The sequence below is a fragment of the Chinchilla lanigera genome, unplaced genomic scaffold (genome assembly GCF_000276665.1).
Source record: "Chinchilla lanigera isolate Chin_1 unplaced genomic scaffold, ChiLan1.0 scaffold00021, whole genome shotgun sequence".
NCBI lineage: Eukaryota > Metazoa > Chordata > Mammalia > Rodentia > Chinchillidae > Chinchilla > Chinchilla lanigera.
This window is the reverse complement of record NW_004955422.1, coordinates 17,433,268-17,451,673: the sequence shown is the minus strand read 5'-3', so window position 1 is coordinate 17,451,673 and position 18,406 is coordinate 17,433,268. Positions and strand designations below refer to the sequence as shown.

The following is an 18,406-nucleotide window of genomic DNA, read 5'->3' as shown; positions in this document are numbered from 1 at the left end:
CTGCAGCAGGGTGCTGTTCTTCTGTCCCACGTGCATGCAGGAGAGAGGAGAGACCCAGGAGCTGCCCCAGGAGGCTGCAGGAACTACTGGGGCCAGCAGGGAAATCTTACTTCCTTTGGCAACACTATGGGGCCACAGGGCTGTTTATTGAAACAACTCCCAAAAAAAAGCCATCTGGCCAAACTGTAAGATTCTAAACAATCTAATTCCCTGGTGTTTAAACAAACTTGTATCTAGGCTCTATAGCCCGTCCCACAGAGGGGGCCAGCCTCTCCTCTCCATAGCTAACACTGTGTCCTGCATCTGCTTTGCCTGCCCCCAGCTCTGCAGGCCCACAATCAGGGCTGCTGCTCAGACCTCTCAGAGGCCAGCTGTGGGCAGCAGCCCTAGCAAACGTTGGCAGAGTCCAGGCCAGTGGTGCACACTGTTGGCCTGGCCCTGGACACAGACTTACTTCTGGTCATTCTTAGGGGTACTGGGCATGGGTTCCCTGGAGGCAGGGTGTGCTTGGGGCTTTATGTTGACCTGGTATCAGAAGAATAGGCCTGTGTGGAGCACTGCCAGGATCCTTAGCGTGATGACAGGTTCTGAGCCATAAAGCAGACACCCCAGCAGTAGGAGAGACCTTTCCAGTACTAGCTATGGTCTGTGGTTGTGTGTTTTTTGATGGTCTTGTTCACTTACAGTCTCCTGTTCACTTACAATCTGTGACCTGGGGGAGATCATGGGGCAGACAGATCCTGAGTCTGCTTTGCCCACACCTCCGATGGGTCTGCAGCTTGGCCTAAGGAAGCTACCTGTAGAAATATTGGGAGGATGCTTTAGCCAACCAGGCAGCAAGTAAGAAACGTGCATCCTGCCTGTGCCTGTTGCATGGATCGAAGTGTTCCAGCGACCTTATTTTCCCACTTGTACCCTCTGTGCATCAAGTTCCACATCAGTAGAGTAGGACGTAATCATACATGGTGTGAAGATCATGCTAGTTGAGGTGATGTGTTTCCATCAGGGAGCAGCATTTCCTGTGGAGTCATGGTGAGACCCTCTTACAGACAGTGGGAGTTGGCACACAAACCTCGTCTTTGGCTCAGGAGCCTGACAGCCTCTCTGGGAAGTCTCGCAGGCACCCCTATAGTCCGGGACCGTCCAGGCTGGGCCCTGGGTATCCTTGAGTACCTTTCCTCCTGTCATACTGACTGATGAAGCTGGAACCTGACATGACCTTCGGTTTACAATGCTTTTGATGTCAGAGCTAGACAAGGACTCAACTATATTCCTCACTGTAGATGAGGAAATAGGCTCAGAGATGGCCAGGACCCTGCCCAAGGTCAAACAGCGGCAACAGGCCAGGTTGCTGTCCTACTTCTGCCTGCTTGTTCTGGGATGCAGAGATGCCCCTGGGCAGACAAGCTTGGTGCCTGCTGTGGGTGCAGTGTTGTGTGAGAGGGCACATGCTAGGATCCCAGGAGCCTGTAGGGGTGGGGGTGGCACCCTGGCAGGGGGCCAGTGAGCGGGAGCAGGATCAGCCTGTCCACTGGGATAGAGGAGACAGGACTGGCTTCCCAAAAGAGTAGGAAGTGGCCTGTGACCTGGGCCTTGAAGGACAGTCCGATGTCAACAGAGCATTTTGGAAATGGGAGTAGATTGTGTTGAAATTGAGAATTTGCTCTCTGGCCAGCAGGCCCCAAGTCAGAACTTACACGTTCACCTCTCACTAAATCAAATGTGAGTCTCAGTGGGCTCCACTGTAGTTGGCTACTTGGGGCATCTTCTGAGTGCTACCTGTGCCTCTCTTGCCCTGCCCTCTGCCTTGGTTTCCCCAGCCCTGAATTCAAGAAGCTGTTGCACATGCGCCCTCTAGTGGAGGAATCAGATTGTGAATTTGGGTTTGGAGCAGGCATCAGGGGTGGCTCTGCCCTTGCTTGAAGAGCAGGGTACTAGAACCCTGGAAGCACTGTCACTCAGGTTCCTGCTCCTGTGGCAGGAAGCTAATGCCAGTTGCAGGAGGCTACAGCTTGGTCAGGCACCATGGAGACCAGGCAGTGGGCCTGGGGACCAAGGTATGAGGGCAGACCCTCTCATCCTGCTTTGTGACTGGAGGCAAGTGTCCCTGGAGTGCTGAAAGTTGTCTCTGGCCCTGACGTCCTTGGTGGGTAGGTCCTTGAAACCAGACAGGGCAGGAATAAGCAAGTGACAATGACCCAGCTGAGTAGGACAGGACCATGTCTTGACACTAGGAGTCTTGGGAGGCCTCTCTACTGGGGTAGAGGGGGCACACTGGGTCCCGAAGAATGCATGAGGCTCCATGTACATCTCTGCTGGGGGTTTTGATACGGCTACATGATGGGGGCCTGGGACAGGGTTAGCAGTGTTTGTGTGTTGCGTGGGAGCTGCTATAGACAAGCTGAGTCTCAGCCTTGGCTTTTAAGGTGTTTGTAACCTTAGGACCTAGGGGATTGGGAACGTGTGGGGGCAGGCCACAGGGCTCAGAAGAGGCTCTTGCAGCCCCCTCACTGCCCTACCCTATGCCCAGCTGTGGAGATCTGAGTAGCCCCTTCAGCTAGAGTGGGTGGGATGGGCTCCTGAGAAGGTCCTGGGATTTGCTAACCACCGGACCAGGGGTACAGGATGACCATTACAGCTTGTCTTGGTTGCCTTTCTTGATGCTGAGACAAAATACCTGACACCCAATGTTAAAGGAGGAAAGGTTTATTTAGCTCATAGTTTGTGAGGTTTCAGTTCATACACTGAAATTATAGAGGTTTCAGTTCATAATAGCTGGCTGCAAGGCAGGGTGGCATAGCAGAGGGGCATCGCAGAGGGGAAACAGTTCACAGCAGGCAGAAGGCAGCAAAGCAAGCAAGCAGCAAGCCACAAGTGACTTTCTGTCTCTTATTTTGTCCAGGCTCCCCACTCAGGGCGGGTAGCACTGACATCCTTAATCCTAGCATTGCACCCTGAATCAATCCTGCAGATCCTGTGCTCGGGTAGAAGAGGGGGCTTTTGCTTGAGACCAGCCTCCGCCTGGCCTCCTTCTGTGCCCAACTAGTGCCTGGCCTGGCTACAGGCCATCTCCGGCAGCCTGGACTCTGCCCTTGTTCACCTGCCTACGCGTTGCCCTGGACCCTATCCACTCATATTACAAGAGTCAGTCTCAAAGCTGCCTGGCTACTCGGGCTTGGCTCTAAGGTAGAGTGGAGATCCTGGTGGCCATGGGTGGGGATGTCAGGATGTGGTTCTAAAATTGTGTTGGTAGTGTAGACAGGCCCTTGCCTGGACCCCCTGGACCCCATACCCTCAGGGCCCTGTTCAGTCACCAGGTCTGAATCCTCAGGGTGATGAGTGTACTTTGGTGGCCTGTCCTCAAGGCCCTACTGTGCAGAGTCCACAGAGGCCCTGCTGGATCACGACCATTGCCTCAGAGCCCTTGGGTCCTGGCTTAGATCAAAATACATGTATCGGAGATGTTACTTGTCTCTGCTTTGGCCACCTGGCCTGTCAGGTGGGCCCTAAACTCCATGTAAGTGCTTGGTATAGCTGAAAGTGCCCCACTGGTCTCTCAGAGCCAGGGTTTTTTCCCTATCAGTGCACCATGCACGTTTTGGGTGTATAAAGAGGTTAATTCACTGAATGGGCAATGCTGGTCCTGCTTGGGAGCCAGGCAGCAGAGCAATGCGGGGGCTCCTGCTCCAATTGTAGCCACAAGGCTAAAAGCTACCTCCTGAGTGGGACTGGGGAGGGCTTCACACAGGATGTGGCATTTGCATGGAGCCAGGTAGACGGAGCAGCTGTAAGGTGGGACCTTCTGGGGACTGTGAGGAGTGGGACTGGCACATAGGTTCTGGTGCCCAGCATATCAGCAGGACTTGGGCTTTGGGTTGAAGCTGACTTGTAACCAGCAGAGGGTTTGTAGGGCATCTTTGACTGAGGCAGCTCTCACGTATGGGTTGAAGCCACCCTATAATAACCAAATAGTGCCAGCCTCACTGAGCTGTCAGGAAAATGAACAAGTGACCATAGGAAGTGTATGGTGCATGTTGCTTCTTGTACCAAGAGATGCAGGGATCTGGCTGGGACCCTCCTCTGCCATGCTGTCCCCAGTCCCAGTCTTTCGTGTCTTCCCAGGGGCTGAGGAGGTGCTGCTGCTGGCCCGGCGCACGGACCTGCGGAGGATCTCTCTGGACACACCAGACTTCACAGACATTGTGCTTCAGGTGGATGACATCCGGCACGCCATTGCCATTGACTATGATCCGTTGGAGGGCCACGTCTACTGGACGGATGATGAGGTGCGGGCCATCCGCAGGGCACGGTTGGATGGGTCGGGGGCGCAGACACTGGTGAACACTGAGATCAACGACCCCGATGGCATTGCTGTGGACTGGGTGGCCCGCAACCTCTACTGGACCGACACGGGCACTGACCGCATCGAGGTGACGCGGCTCAACGGCACCTCCCGCAAGATCCTGGTGTCTGAGGACCTGGACGAGCCCCGGGCTATCGTACTGCATCCTGTGATGGGGTAAGGCTGGGCAGGGCCACCTGGGTGCCAGGAAACTTAAACATGCTGCCCTGGAGGTTTCCCTGGCATCCAAATCACTTGCAGAGGGTGGGGCACCCGAATTCTGACACAGTGGGTCTAGCCGGTTGAGAACTTGCATTTCTCCCCTCTTCCTTCCTTCCTTCCCTCCCTCCTTCTATCCCTCCTTTTGTCCTGGGAATTGAACTCAGGACCTTGTGCTTGCCAGGCAGGCATTGTGCTGCTGAGCTATACCCCCAGCCTGAGAACTTGCATTTCTTAGCTAATGCTGCCGGTGCTGGTCCTTAGGGTAGACTTTGAGACAGGCTGTGTGCAATGCATAGAAAGCCCTGGAGACTGGAGTAGTCACTGCTTCCCCTGAGTGTTAGTTTCCTCATCCTGTAGCGCATCAGTCTACCAGGGTGACTTCCGCGACGCTCATGGCGACAGTGAGGGTGGTGGTTGTGTGGTACCTACCATAGCCCAGCCTCTTCTGAACACACAGTGACTTTTCATCTTCCGCTTACCTGTGGGGTAGGCACAGTTGTATAGTACAGGATTCTGAAGCCCAGAGAAGTAAGGAACTTTCCCTAGGTCACACAGCCGCTAGGTAGCAAATTGGGGACTAGACCCAACATTTTGTTTCCAACTTTCTATTTAAGGGGTCTGTGTGAAGAGAGAGCTTTTCCGTGAGTGAGGGGGCCTGCTGAGACCCCAGAAGCTCAGAGGGTAGTGGCCGAGTGCCTCTCTGGGTGCCCCTAATTGAAACACTGATGGGTAGACCGTGAAAGAGGAGGTGGGCTTGGGCTGGGATGCTGCGCACACTGCCTGTCTTCTGTGCAGGATGTGGCCTGTGTCCTGACATGCCATGAGGTGGCCAAAGGACAGTAATGGTGGTTGCCATCTGCAGAGCACCTCATGGCACCAAAGGTGTTGTTCTTTTTCATGGCCCAGGGCCGAGGCTCTGAAGGCAAAGTGACTTTCCTCCTGGTGCCTGTGGGTGGTGGCAGCCGGCTCCAGCCTGGCTGGCTGTGGAGCTTGTCCTGCCACAGGGCTCAAGTGTAGAGGCTGAGCAGGTCAAGTGGGTTACACCCCGATGCATGGTGCAGTGGTCAGGATGGAGGGCTGGGAAGAGGGTTGGCACTTGAGCAGCCTTCTGTGACTCTGAGACACAGCAGCAGGTGAACACAGCAGCTCCATGTTGGCGGTTGAAGGTAGGATTGTCACCCAAGGAGGATGGCTAGGGCAAGGCACAGGGTCCCCTGGGGCTTTGGGATTGAGAGGGAAGAGGGGCCGGTGGTCAGCTCAGGAGGAGGGGAGATGGCCCTGAGGTCAGGAGGCTCAGGATCTGCTTTCTGCTTTGCTGTCAGTGTACTTGGTCAAGCCACAGCCCCACGGGCCTCAGCGGTCTTCCACTGTGAAATGAGCTGGAAGAGCAGACTTCTGAGTCCTTCCAAACCTTCATTTTGAGTCTTAGGATCTCTAGCTAAATAGGTTTGGCAGTCAGGTGTGGGAGACTATGGTGTCCAGATTGCTGAGGAGGAAGGGTGCCCAGGGGACTGGGACTGGTCAAATGCGGCAGCAGCTGAGGCTGTGACATGGACTCAGCTTGGGCTCGTTTTCCTGCACTGAAACCTCTGCCCCCAGCCACTACTCAGGACATAGCTACCCTCCTGGGGCCACAGATAACCCACCGTCCGTGGCGCTAGGGAGCCGCTCTGTGTCACAGAAGGCTCCGCTTGGCCTCCTGCCTCCATCTGGCAGCCCCCAGGTCTGATGAAAGGCTGTCCCAAACCCTCGGCAGGGTGTCTCCTGTCAGCGTGGGGGCAGGAGATGAGGCCCTGGCCTCTGTGAGTCCGAGGGTACATATGGTGGTGTCACTCTGGGCCACCACGATTCCTGTGAAGCCAAAGCTCTTCCTGGCTCAGCCTGAGCTGAGCCCTCCATGCGATGGGGAAGCTGGGGGAGGGGTCACACTTGGAACCGAGGAGGTGACAGAGGTGAGACAGATGCTGTCATGGGCACTTGCTTCTTCTGCAGCCTCATGTACTGGACAGACTGGGGGGAGAACCCCAAAATCGAGTGTGCCAACCTGGACGGGCGGGAGCGGCATGTCCTGGTGAACACCTCCCTCGGGTGGCCCAATGGCTTGGCCCTGGACCTGCAGGAGGGCAAGTTGTACTGGGGAGATGCCAAGACAGACAAAATTGAGGTGAGTCCTGCTGAGGGGGTGGCACGAGGATGGAGGGGAAACTGCGCGGTAAGGGTGCTTCTTGCTGTCTCTGCATCCAGGGGCCTGGCCTGGCCACACCTGTGCCTGTCCCATGGGGCTGCTGCGGGCAGGGCAGTCCCTTTGTGTGTTGGGCGATGAGATCCTTGGAAAGTATTTTAGGACAATACTTTGTGACGCGCAGAGGGGCCTTGAGAAGGTCTGTGTGAGTTAGTGGCCTTGCACCACGTGCCGTGATGCCATCATGGGAGGGGATAGGAGCCCCCTCACCTTTGCTGCTTAACCTATTTCAGAACACAAAGGGATCAGAAGAAAACAAGCAGACCCTCACATGTCCAGCCTGCAGCTGAAGACGTAAAACACTGATGCTGCTAAAGCCAGAGGCCACTGCTGTCCTGAGTTCAGTGATTCACTCCCAAGTGGTTAAAGACAGTTCGGGGTTTTTAGCTGACGCGGGCTCCCCCCAGCAGCATGTAGTCCTGTTCGGTGTGGTTTGCCTGGTTTAATTTATTATTATTTTTTTTTTGGTTTTTCTCCGGTACCGGGAACCGAACTCACGACCTTGCGCTTGCCAGGCAGGCGCTTTGCCGCTGAGCTAAATCCCCAGCCCCTGCCTGGTTTAATTTAAGTGGTGTCGTCCTGTATGGCTCCTTTGGCAGCTTGCTCTTTGCTCACCCTGGAGCCTCTTCCACAGGCATTTCTTTTGAGATGCAGTTGATGGCGGCAGCACGGCAGTGACGTTTGTCCTTGTCCCAGTATGTCCCTGCTGTTGGTTCCCTTCCTCTGGGTGGATACCTCCCTCTCTTTCTGGTAACTTCCAGACAATCCCAGGATGTGAGTGTGTTTGTATCACTCCCTGGTGATGTCACCATGAGGGCTGTCACTGGGTGCCCCTCTTCTCCTGGCTTCTGAGGGGGACCTGAGCCAGGCAGCTTGCAGGGGGAGCATGGGGTGAGAGCATGGACATGTGTCTGTCACAGGATTTCAGACCCTGCTTCTCAGTGGGAGGATCCTTGGTGTCATTGGGGACAAGAATCTTGGGCTTTGGGGTTCTTGTCCCCAAAGACATGAAAACCCAAAGGGCTATGATTGTAGCCATTTCTTGGTGAAACTCCTTATAAACGATCTTTAAAAAAAAAAAAAAAAAGAATTTTGTGAAGAGCGTGGTGGCATACTCTGTAATCTACTAGGGAGCTATAATCTACTATAGTGACTAGGGAGGCTGAGGCAGGAGGGTATCAAGTTCAAGGCCAGTCTTGGCAATTTAGTCTAGAGAAAAAAAAAAAAGATGATTTTGTTGCTAACAGGATTTTGGAGACACCTATCTCCTGGTCTCCTGGGCCTGGGAGCCACAAGGTGAGGACCTGACTTCTGAGGCAGCTGAGGATGGTTTGGCTTCATGTACTCCACCTGCCCGGGAGCCTGTTAGGAATGTATGCAGCCAGAGATGCTGCAGGGCCTGCCTACACTCCCGCAGCAGTGTGGCATTGAGTGTTTCCACAGTGCTGTGCAGCTCGGTGTGCTCTCCTTCCAGAGCCCTCATCACCCCAGAAGGAAACGCTGGGCCTGTTCCCAATCACTCCGGTCCTCCCCCAGCCCCTTGGCCTCTGGCAGCTGTGAATCCACTTCCTGTCTCTCTGGATTTGTCTCTTCTGGACATTTCCTGTGATAGGAATCCTACGTATGTGGCCTTTTGTGTCTGTTAGTTACATAATGTTCTCAAAGCTCATGCATGCTGCACACGTGTCCATACTTCCTTTCTTTTCACGGCTGGCTAATATTCCACCCTTTCTTTGTCTGTTCGTCAGGTGATAGACCTTTGTCTTTTTCTATGAATGATGCTGCTGTGAATATTTGTGTACAGGTTTGTGTTGAAATACCTTTTCAGTTACTGTGGATATCTGCCTAGGACTGGAAGTGCTGGATCATATAATCCTTTTATGTTGGACTTTCTGAGGGACCGTTAAAGTGTTTTCCATAGCAGCTGTACCGTTAACATTTCTGTTGACAGTGTATGACGATTTGTTTTAAGTTCTACCTTATTGCCAACCCTTGTTCTTTTCTGTTCTTTTTTTTAATTATTTTTTTATTTTTAATCCTAACCATTGTAGTGGTGCCCCACATGGTTGGATTTCTGTTTCCCTGATGGCTAATGACATCGAGTATCTCATCATGGGTTTGTCCTATGGCAGAATTTTGAGAAATGCTTCCTAGTTTGCATTTGCAGAGGAGAAACTGAGGTCCAGGGGAAAATGACCTGTGCAGGGCCTCTAGCTTAGAGTCCATCAAGCCTAGCCCTTTCCTGAAACCCTTCCCTGCAGCTTCCCAATGTCAGGGACAGGGCCCCCAGCGCGTCCCACATTTCAGATGACAGATTACAGCTCAGAACAGGAGCATTTACCCCAGACTGAATATATAGACATACAGGTCAATCTTAAAATCAACCCACATCTGGAGGTCCTGATTGGAGTGGGACAGAGGGCCTAGGGCAGTGGAGGGTGTCTTTAAGAAAGAAGTCCAGATTTTTTTCTTGTTTTCTCTTCTTCCTGCTCCCCCTGTTCCTCCTTCTCTTCCTCCTCCTGTGTGCTGAGGACGGAACTCAGGATCTTGCATGTGTTAGGCAAGCGCTCTGCCACTGAACTATACTTGCTGGCCTGAAGCCCAGATTCTTTTTTTTTTTTTTTTTTTTTTGTCTTTTTGAGACAGAGTCTCACTATGCAGTTCAGGTTGGCCTTGAGCTCACTTTGTAGCCCAGACTGGTCTTGAACTTGCAACAGTCCTCCTGCCTCATCAGCCTCTGGAGTGCTGGGATTACAGGCATGAGCCACCACGCCCTGCCAAAGCCCAGATCCTTGATGCTGTGCTTAGGAAGTTAGAAACATCAGGAGAAGTCAGAAAGTAAGAAGAGAAATTCATTCTGGAAGAATCAAAGATGTCACAGGAAAAGGGTATCCCTGAAAGTCATCGCTTGGCTTGTGTCTTTACTGTCACAGTGCTGTAAGCATGATCTTTTGATTTCCTGGTCTTACAAGGAGTCCATATATCAACCAAGCCCTGTAGTGTTGAGCCACTGTAATGGTGACAGACAGAAGCTGAAGGGAGAGAGGAAGAGGGAGGGGGTGGTGACGCCCTCCCATTAGCACCTAGACAGGTGAGAGATACTCTGAACATGGGAGGCAAGAAAGGTCAGAGGACAATAGTTTCCTGAATGACCAGAGGAACTGAAAATGGTGGCACTGGGTAGAGAAGGGTGGGGGACGAGGAGTGAGTGATGGACCCAAGTCTACCACAGAGTGGCAGGCAGTGGGCAGTGCTGGCACAGCTCACTCAGGAACTCATGCTGTAAGCACTTGGCCTGACCTCAGGGAGCTCCCTGCCAGACACAGAAAAGGAGCAGTGAGGAGCGAGGGCAGTGGGTAGGGACCGGAGCGCACTTCCCATGGGCCTCCCCTCAGAGCCTGTGCTGTGCTGAAAAACGTGGTACAGGGAGGGGAGCCAGTCACAGAAACATTCTCAGACTACACCGCTGAAGGCCCCTCTCTTTCCCTACCATGGTCCGAACCAGGCCAAGGGCTCAGTGCCTCAGCTGAGCTGAGGGGACTGTGCTGGTTACTCACTGGCCCCAGGGAGGCTGTCCGTGCAACATGGATGCGGAGACCATGGGTTCCTTGTTTTCTGCTGGAACTTGGTGCAGCTTCCTTCCTTTTCTGAGAGCAGGAGCTGAACCTGGATGTGTCGGCAGGTGCCCAAGGATCGTGGCTTTTCCCAAGGTCCAGCCCAGATCCTGGAACAAACCTTGTAGTGTGTTTGAGTGGAGAGATACCCAGGTTCAGGCTGCTGTCATAGCAGCGGGCTTTGGAGAATACACTTGGGGATCTGCCCACAGGTTTGTGCCACGGACACCCACCTTCCAGGCAGGAACTGTAGACTGGTTACTACTCACTCAGTAATCAGCATTTAATGAGCATGTAATGTGCAGCAGGTGTGTTCCAGGCCTTGGGAGCCTTCATAAACACACGCAATAGGTGCTCCTGCAAAGTGCCCTTTGGCTGCCTCTTACACAGACTATTGCAGGTGGCTGCTCCCCAGGCACAGTGGCCGCTGCTGACTGGGAGGTCTTAGAACCATTTGGGGAGCTGCCAAGGTGCCAGGACACATGCTTACATGTTAGACACTCCAGGTAGGAGACATGGTCAGGAAAGGTGTGAGAGGTCAGGAAAGAGACAGGACATGCTTTGAACCATGGTGACATTTCTAAGAAGTTATGTCAGAAGAGAATGATATGGCCAAGCCACATTACCAGGCTGTAGCAGGGCCTCCCCAGTCATTCCTTTTGTCTGGAACACTTTCCCGAGAGAAGAGAATGATATGGCCAAGCCACATTTTCATAAACCTCAGCACCAGCCGGAGGCATCTGCTGCCCCTTGACTTTGAGGGGGAGGAAGGGTCCCATTCAACATGGTGTATGCCTGTCCTGGCTTTGAAAGCAGAGTGCAGGCACTGAAAGAAAGGCACTGTGCATGGTGTGAACTGGCTGTCCCTTTGAAGAGGCAGCCAGGCTACCTGTGTCCCAACTTCCGTCCCCAGGGAGGATTTACAGACAGCCTGGCTGATCCTTTGATGAGTCGAGAGAAGGACAAAGGTCTGAGAGTGTCGAGCTGATGAATTGGGTTCCATCTGGGTGGCATTAGCACACTGATCAGGTTGACTGAATGGAGGGTGTGGGTAGGTCCAGGCGGCGTCCTCCTGCTGGCCATTTATGTGACAACTGTCCTGGAAATCAGGTTTGAGGGATCAGCACTTTACATACATGGTAGTGGCCACCCTACCTGATGACCAGCTGGTTGTCATCATTGGTAACAACTGAGAGTCACAGGGTGCGGGCTGAGGCCAGTGCCTCGCTGCCTCCTTGTGGGAGATGGCCCTGAGCTCCTCTCCCCGCTGCTGGGGCCATCTAGGTCATTCCTGATGCCGGCAGGTTGCAGTTGTGTTCAGGACCTGCCTTGTCCAGGTGGGCATAGGCTAGGGCCCTGTGTTCCCTCTAATTCCCTGGAGTGGCTCGTTCTGGCCTTCCAGCCTCCTGGACTAGGAATCCTAGCCTGATGCTGGCTTTGCCAGTGGGTTGCCTCCTTAACCTTCATCCCAGGTCTAGAGCCCTTGGGATTGAAATCTCCTGCCCTGTGGATGCACTTAGCCATTTTTAGCCCATGCAGGGACCCTCCAGTGTGTAGCTGGGACCCTGCCTGCCACACTGCTGTCACCCTGCCCATGGGGCTTCCAGGCCCAGCTGGAGGCTCCTCTTCTGACCTGCCATGGTCTGTCACGTGCCACCAAATACAGCTTGCAGCAACCAAGGTCTTTTGTCTCCTTAAGGAGTCCCTGGTAGATGACACTTGGACCCTAGTCTTCTCTCCCTCTGAGTGTGCTTTTTAGTGAGTACCAGGCTGTAGCAGGGCCTCCCCAGTCGTTCCTTTTGTCTGGAACACTTTCCCGAGTCTTGGACCTATGTGCCAAGCTGCCCCTGGCGCTTCCTCGGGAAGCCTGGGTCATCTCCAGCCACGTCACCCAGTGAGGGTGTTCCTTTCCAGAATGGGACACTGTTCTGTTCTATCCAGGCCTGTGCATTCCCTTCACCCAGTAGTCATTGGCATTGTCATCATTGCCATCATTTCACCTATCTGTGGGCAGATGTTGGCTCTCAAAGCAAAGCTCTGAGACCCAGCTCGAATTGTCTCTGTGCTGCCCCCTGAAGGGCACACAGGACACTTCCAGGTCAGGAGTGCTGTTATTCCCACCCATGCTCCCTTGGTGGCCCTACCTGCTCCTCACTAGGTATTTGTCCCCTGCTCTGAGATTTTTCTAAGCTGCTGGAGGTGACACAGTGCACAGCCAAAATAAACACTCATGGAAGGAGTGCCTAGGGAGCAGAGAGGGATAGTCACCCTGGGAGATAAGTTAGCGAACTGGCGTTCAAGCTGGAGAGCTGGGTGTTCAAAATCTTTCTCCTTATGTGAAATAAAATCACCATACTCCTCCCTTCTCCTTCTACAGATTGAACCTAAGGCTTTTGCACTGAGCCATTCCATTTTTTATTTGTTTGTTTATTTTTCAGAGGGGGTCTCACTAAGTTGCTAAGTTGCCCAGGCTGGGCTTGCACTATGTTTTTCCTGCCTCAGCCTCCCAGAGTGCCACACACTACCCTGCCCAACCACTATAATGGATTTCATTCGGGGTTTGTGCTTGACCACGATCATCGTTCCCTCCAGAGTGGGACTCTCTTCCCTTTAAACATGTGCTATCAGAGAACTGGACTTAGGCTCACAGCTCTGCACAGCTATGTCATAGGAAATAGAGGATCATTACGAGGAACTGGCACATCTGGTCACTTCTTGGAGCCCAATTTTGCATGGTCAGACTTGTAGACCGTTGAGGGTGGGCTTCTCTGGGGTTTGCCCAGCCTGCCTTCCCACCTCATAGGTGCTGGTCTGCCAGCTCCAGATGCACTGGTCGGGAAGGCAGAGGTCTGCTTGGGGAGAGGACAGGGCAGAGGGCTGTGGGAGGCAGGCTGGCCCTAGCGCTGTGGCACCTGACTATCCCCGGATGTAGCCTTTTGGGTCTAATTTCCTTTCCCAACAAACCAGAGTATCAGAGCTCCTGGGGCAGGGGCTGGCAAGCCTGACGCATAGACAAGTCCAGCCTGCTGCCTGTTTGTTTGTTTATTTATTTATTTGGGATGGGGGTTACTGGGACTTGAACTCAGGAGTTGGTGCTTGCCAGTAGGTGCTGTGCTACTGAGCCATATCCTCAGCCCCTCCTGCCTGTTTTAAAACCATGTTCAAGCTGAGAGTAGTTGCCATTTTTTTTTATTAAAAAAACTAACAAAACAACAATGAAGACAAAATCAAAACAACACAAAAACAACAAAAATGATACAAGACCTCAAAACAAAATGATAGGAATTAACCGTGGTTGCTGCATTGCATACTGTTATCTTCAATGAAGTTGCTCAGTCCACCAGACATAAGAATGTAAGATTGATCAAACAGTCAAAAACCGTAACAATAAAAAAAAATTAGAAATGATGCAGAGCTTCACCATACAAGATGGTAGGAGTTCAGCAATGGTTTTCATACTGCATATTGTTTTCAGATCAGTTGGGGTTGCCTTTTTTAATGGATTTCATGACCTATAGAAGTTATATGCAATTCAAAATTCTGTATCCAAATTGCATCCACAAAGTCTTGCTGGAACTCAGCCACACTTCTTCTGTGCGTGCTCCATAGGTGCTTCCGCCCTGCCACTGTTACGGCCTCAAAGCTGGAAATATTTTCTAGCCTGTGCAGCAAATGTTTGCTTACCCTGTCATAGAAACTCTGGCTCCGTGTTCTATCCTGGCTTCTGGGCTCATCGGTGTCTGAGATGGGATCCTGCTATTCTGAGTTCTGTTTTGACTTGTCACCTCCCAGGAGGCAGGACGGGCACATTCTGTGTCTCCCCTCATTCCCTCCAGGAGCACAGCCTGGCTCAGGGATTATGAAAAGGTCCAGCCGCGGGGTAGGTAGAGGCTGCTAACTTGAGTGCAGAGGCAACATGGAAGACCACCCCTACTCCTCATGTTCCACATGTGGGAACCCCGGCACGGCATCTGATTTTACAGATGCATTGCAGCTTGCTAAGGGGTGCTGAAAGTTGTCGCGAAAAGGCTACTCTGGAGTCAGGAGCAATGGTGCACACTACTTAGGCTGAGGCTGGAGGATTGCAAGTTCAAGGGCAGCCTGGACAACTTAGGAAGACCCTATCTCAAAATAAAAATAAAAAGGGCTGGGGGTGTAGCTCAGTAGTAGAGCTTATGCTTGGCATGCCCTTGGCATGGAGGTCGGGGGTTCCATCCCCAGAACAACAACAAAAGGCTACTGTGGGGTCCTTTCTGTTCTCCCATAATAGAGCGGCTAAGAAGTGCTCACTGCAGGCCCCATGTTCTTCTAGGCCAGTGGTGGCGAACCCGTGGTGTGCTTGCCTCAGTGAGTGGGTTGTTTGTTATCACTGAAAGCTGTAAAAGTTTCGCCATCACTGCTGTAGGCTGTGAAGAGGTTCTGTAATCTGTGTGAGGAGGGGTGTGGTGGGGTGTGGTTTCCCAGTCACTGTAGAGGTTTGAACAAGGCTTTCCCTCCCCAGACTACCCTGCGCCAGCCAGAGCGGCATCCTGTCCTTCCTGTGGGTGACTGGACCCCACCCAGCAGGACAGCCCAGCCTCTTCCTACTTTGTTTTGGCGTAACAGGGAAGTGGGGAGCAAAGGTGAAGAGAGAGGAAGTGGCTGCCAACCAGTGCCCTGTCACCTTCGTCTTCCCGGGTCCTCTGCAGGGTTCTTTTCATTGTTTTGAATGAGGCTGGGACACATATACTCTTCACCTCAGTTCAATTTAACGTATTTGGGAATTTATATTAAAGAAAATGAAGAAAGTGTGGAAACAGAGCAAAGTCTCTTACTGACCTCCTGGTAGACTTAAACTTCAAGTCCTTTCTTTTCCTTGGTGTGGATTATTTTCTTCCTAGTGTGCACGCACTGCATTTCTGGTCCCTCCCTGGGCCCTGGTATCCCAAGGTCCCCAGGCTGGGCAGAACCTGCCTCTAACTGGCTGCTGTCTTCACTTCACTGCCTGGCTTTAACCTGGGCAAGAACCCCCTTGGCCTTCTCCATGCTGGGATGCTGTGTCTGCATTGTCTTTATGTGCCTTCTTGTTGTGGGGGCAGAATGAGGCAAGAACCCTAGACAGTGTGGACCAAACCATCCATCACCACCTCCTGCTGCTCACTGAGCCGCCAGGGACGTGCCCAGCACAGGGGCTGGTGCAAGATGCAGCTGAAGCTCCCACCTCTAGGTATGGCTGTGCTTTGCACCTGGCCTGCTTGGGAGCAGCATTGAGGAGCCTCTGATTGTGATTTAGGCTGTGGGCAGCCTTTGTTCTTTGCTTTCTCACATTCCCTAGGTGACTTAGCAACTGGCTAGTCTGGTCCTCTCGATTATAAGTGGTGAGACGGAGGTTGGATGCTGGGTGCAAAGACCGGCCCAAGGATGCTGAGTACTGTGGGACCCCAGACTGAGGCGCCAGAGCTGCCAGTTCTCCCCACTTGGCTGAGAGTGGTGCCCCTTGCTGTCCAACCATACAGAACCAGTCTTTTCTGCTCAGCACATGTTTGGCTGCCTTGTATTTGTGCTGCCTGCAAAATAGCATTTGTAGCTTTTCTGATGAGCCAGAAGTGGACTCTGGTGCCGAGGCCTGCAGAGACTTGCCTCTAATTGTCTCATGTTTTATCATGTCAAGAGAGCCTGAGCGCCTAGTGTTGCTTATGTAGGATCCTCAGAATCCCGCCTGTCCAGTGACTGTAGCCAACAGCTTGTTAAGGCATTTTGTGTTGCTTTTGCAGTGATTGCTTTTCATCAGCATTGACCTTCCAGGTAAACAGTTTAGCTTTGCCATCTCAGAGTGAACAGAGAAGAAAGGGCCTTAGACCTGCAGGTCTGGATTTTGAACAGGTGGTGCCCTCGGAGTTCGTCTGTGCCTGAGTGAGCAAGAGGTTATCTGACAGAGAAGTGGGATGAACTTGCCCTGGGCCTGTAGCTGCCCAGACTTTTGAAACTCTGTGTTGGAGCCTTCAACTCTGGGCTTCCCCCACAAGCAGCGCTAATGAATCCTGAGAGTCCTCCTCCTTGAGGCCCACCCCTTGGCACTCCTGGCAGCCACACCCAGGCGGAGAGGCTGTGGAAGGACCCCTGAGGTGGGCCCATCCCTGCTCCATGAACTGAGGATGTGGCAGCGTATGAAAATGTCACTTGCATTGCCATGGGCTGTAGCTCTTGGCAATCTCCCGTGTCTGGCAAGGTGCAGGCAGAGCAGAGGCTCCTGGGAGTTGACCCTGTCTCTTATGGGACAGGTCAAATCCAAGGCAGGGTCAGGGTTGGCTCTCAGTGGCCCGGCCCCAGCCTCCAGACCTTGTCCCTATGCAGGTGATCAACATGGATGGGACCAAGAGACGGACTCTCCTGGAGGACAAGCTTCCGCACATCTTCGGGTTCACACTACTGGGGGACTTCATCTACTGGACTGACTGGCAACGGCGCAGCATCGAGCGGGTGCACAAGGTCAAGGCGAGCAGGGATGTCATCATTGATCAGCTGCCCGACCTGATGGGGCTCAAAGCCGTGAATGTGGCCAAGGTCATTGGTGAGTCTGGGGAAGTGAAGGGAGCTAAGACCGGTCCAGACCTTGATGTGAGTGTCCAGCAGGGGCCACACTCAGGAGATGAACAGGACAGGACAGGACAAGGTGATTGTACATACATGGTTAAGGACAGGTAGCAATGGGGATAGCATTTTGCCCAGGGATATGGACTAGGTAGTAGTTATCGACCAAGAGTGTCAGTAATCATTGTGGTTAATATTGCTGAGCACCAAGGGTGCCAGACCCTGGCTGAGGGTCAGAGTGCCCATTAGCCCATACGGTAATCATAGTGGCTTCCCTATTGACACCAGGCAGAGGGAGGCAAAGCCGTGCAGCTGGTGAGTGAGCAGACTCAGGACTCACCTGGATCTGTCTTGTTCTTGTCACTGGGCTGTGCTGTGACTGTTGTCCACTCTGACCAGGCTGGGACCCTCAAACACACACCTTTTATCTGAAAACCAGGATCGGCTAAGAGCTGTCTTAGGAGACCTTTGTTTGACATGACTGTTGGTCTCTGAGAAGGGTTCCAAGTGCAGACCCATGGGTTATGTTGGAGAGAGCCATATCCAGGAGTAGGGGAGATGGGACTGGGTACCCCCTGAGGCAGGAGCCCTGTTCCCAGCTGGGGCCCTGCTGCCTAGTATTGTGCCTGTGTGTCGAGATACTTAGGGAACCTTCGCCGGATGGGAGAGTGAGAGGAGAGAGACCCTAGCTTATAGTTGAGCGCTTACAGTCCAGCAGGTGAGACACCCCTGATTAGCTCTGCTACCAGGCTGGTGGCTACAGCTGTGAGTCAGAAGGGTACCTGGCTCTATGATGGGAGACAGGGTCCTGAGCTTGGAACTGAGGGGACACATGGGTGGGCCAGGGTGGGCCTGGCAGGAAGGACAGCTGAGCAAACACCTGGGTGAAGTGATGTGGTGACCTCGGGGACAGCTGTGCTTCTTGTCACTATGGCCAGGTCTTTATCTAACCTACGCTCCTGAGGCCAAGACTGTGGATGGGACAGGGTTAACAGCCACCTTCCAAAACATACCTACCCCCCACTGTGGAAGGTGAGATCTCCTGTGAGCGTTCAGAGAGCCCAAAATAGAATGTGGGAGACAAGAAAAATATCTCCAGGGGACTGTGACTTAATGTTGAGAAATTGCCTCCCTCTTTCTTTGGATCTCATGATTTTTTAAAGGATATGACCAAAAGGATTCTTTTTTTTAACGTAAGCACTAAATTAAAACTAATTTTAGCAACATGTTAATAGCAGAGTGAGAAAACAGGCTGCCCTAAAGTAAGTGAACACGGTTCTCACCATCAGCTTTAAAAAAGAGAGAGAGAGAGAGAGAGAGAGAGAGAGAGGAAGGAAGGAAGGAAGGAAGGAAGGAAGGAAGGAAGGAAGGAAGGAAGGAAAGAAAGGAAAGAAAGGAAAGAAAGGAAAGAAAGGA

The 18,406-nt window shown here is 52.7% G+C and overlaps 1 protein-coding gene across 2 annotated transcripts in view; it reads left to right on the top strand.

The window, feature by feature from the left end:
* Lrp5 (low density lipoprotein receptor-related protein 5) overlaps positions 1-18,406 on the top strand; it is an 80,874-nt gene that overhangs the window by 23,571 nt on the left and 38,897 nt on the right. For both annotated transcript variants that reach the window (XM_013514226.1, XM_013514225.1), the window contains exons 5-7: positions 4,123-4,519; positions 6,557-6,728; positions 16,754-16,970. In XM_013514226.1, the coding sequence (XP_013369680.1) occupies positions 4,123-4,519; positions 6,557-6,728; positions 16,754-16,970 (786 nt within the window). The remainder of the gene's footprint in view (positions 1-4,122; positions 4,520-6,556; positions 6,729-16,753; positions 16,971-18,406) is intronic.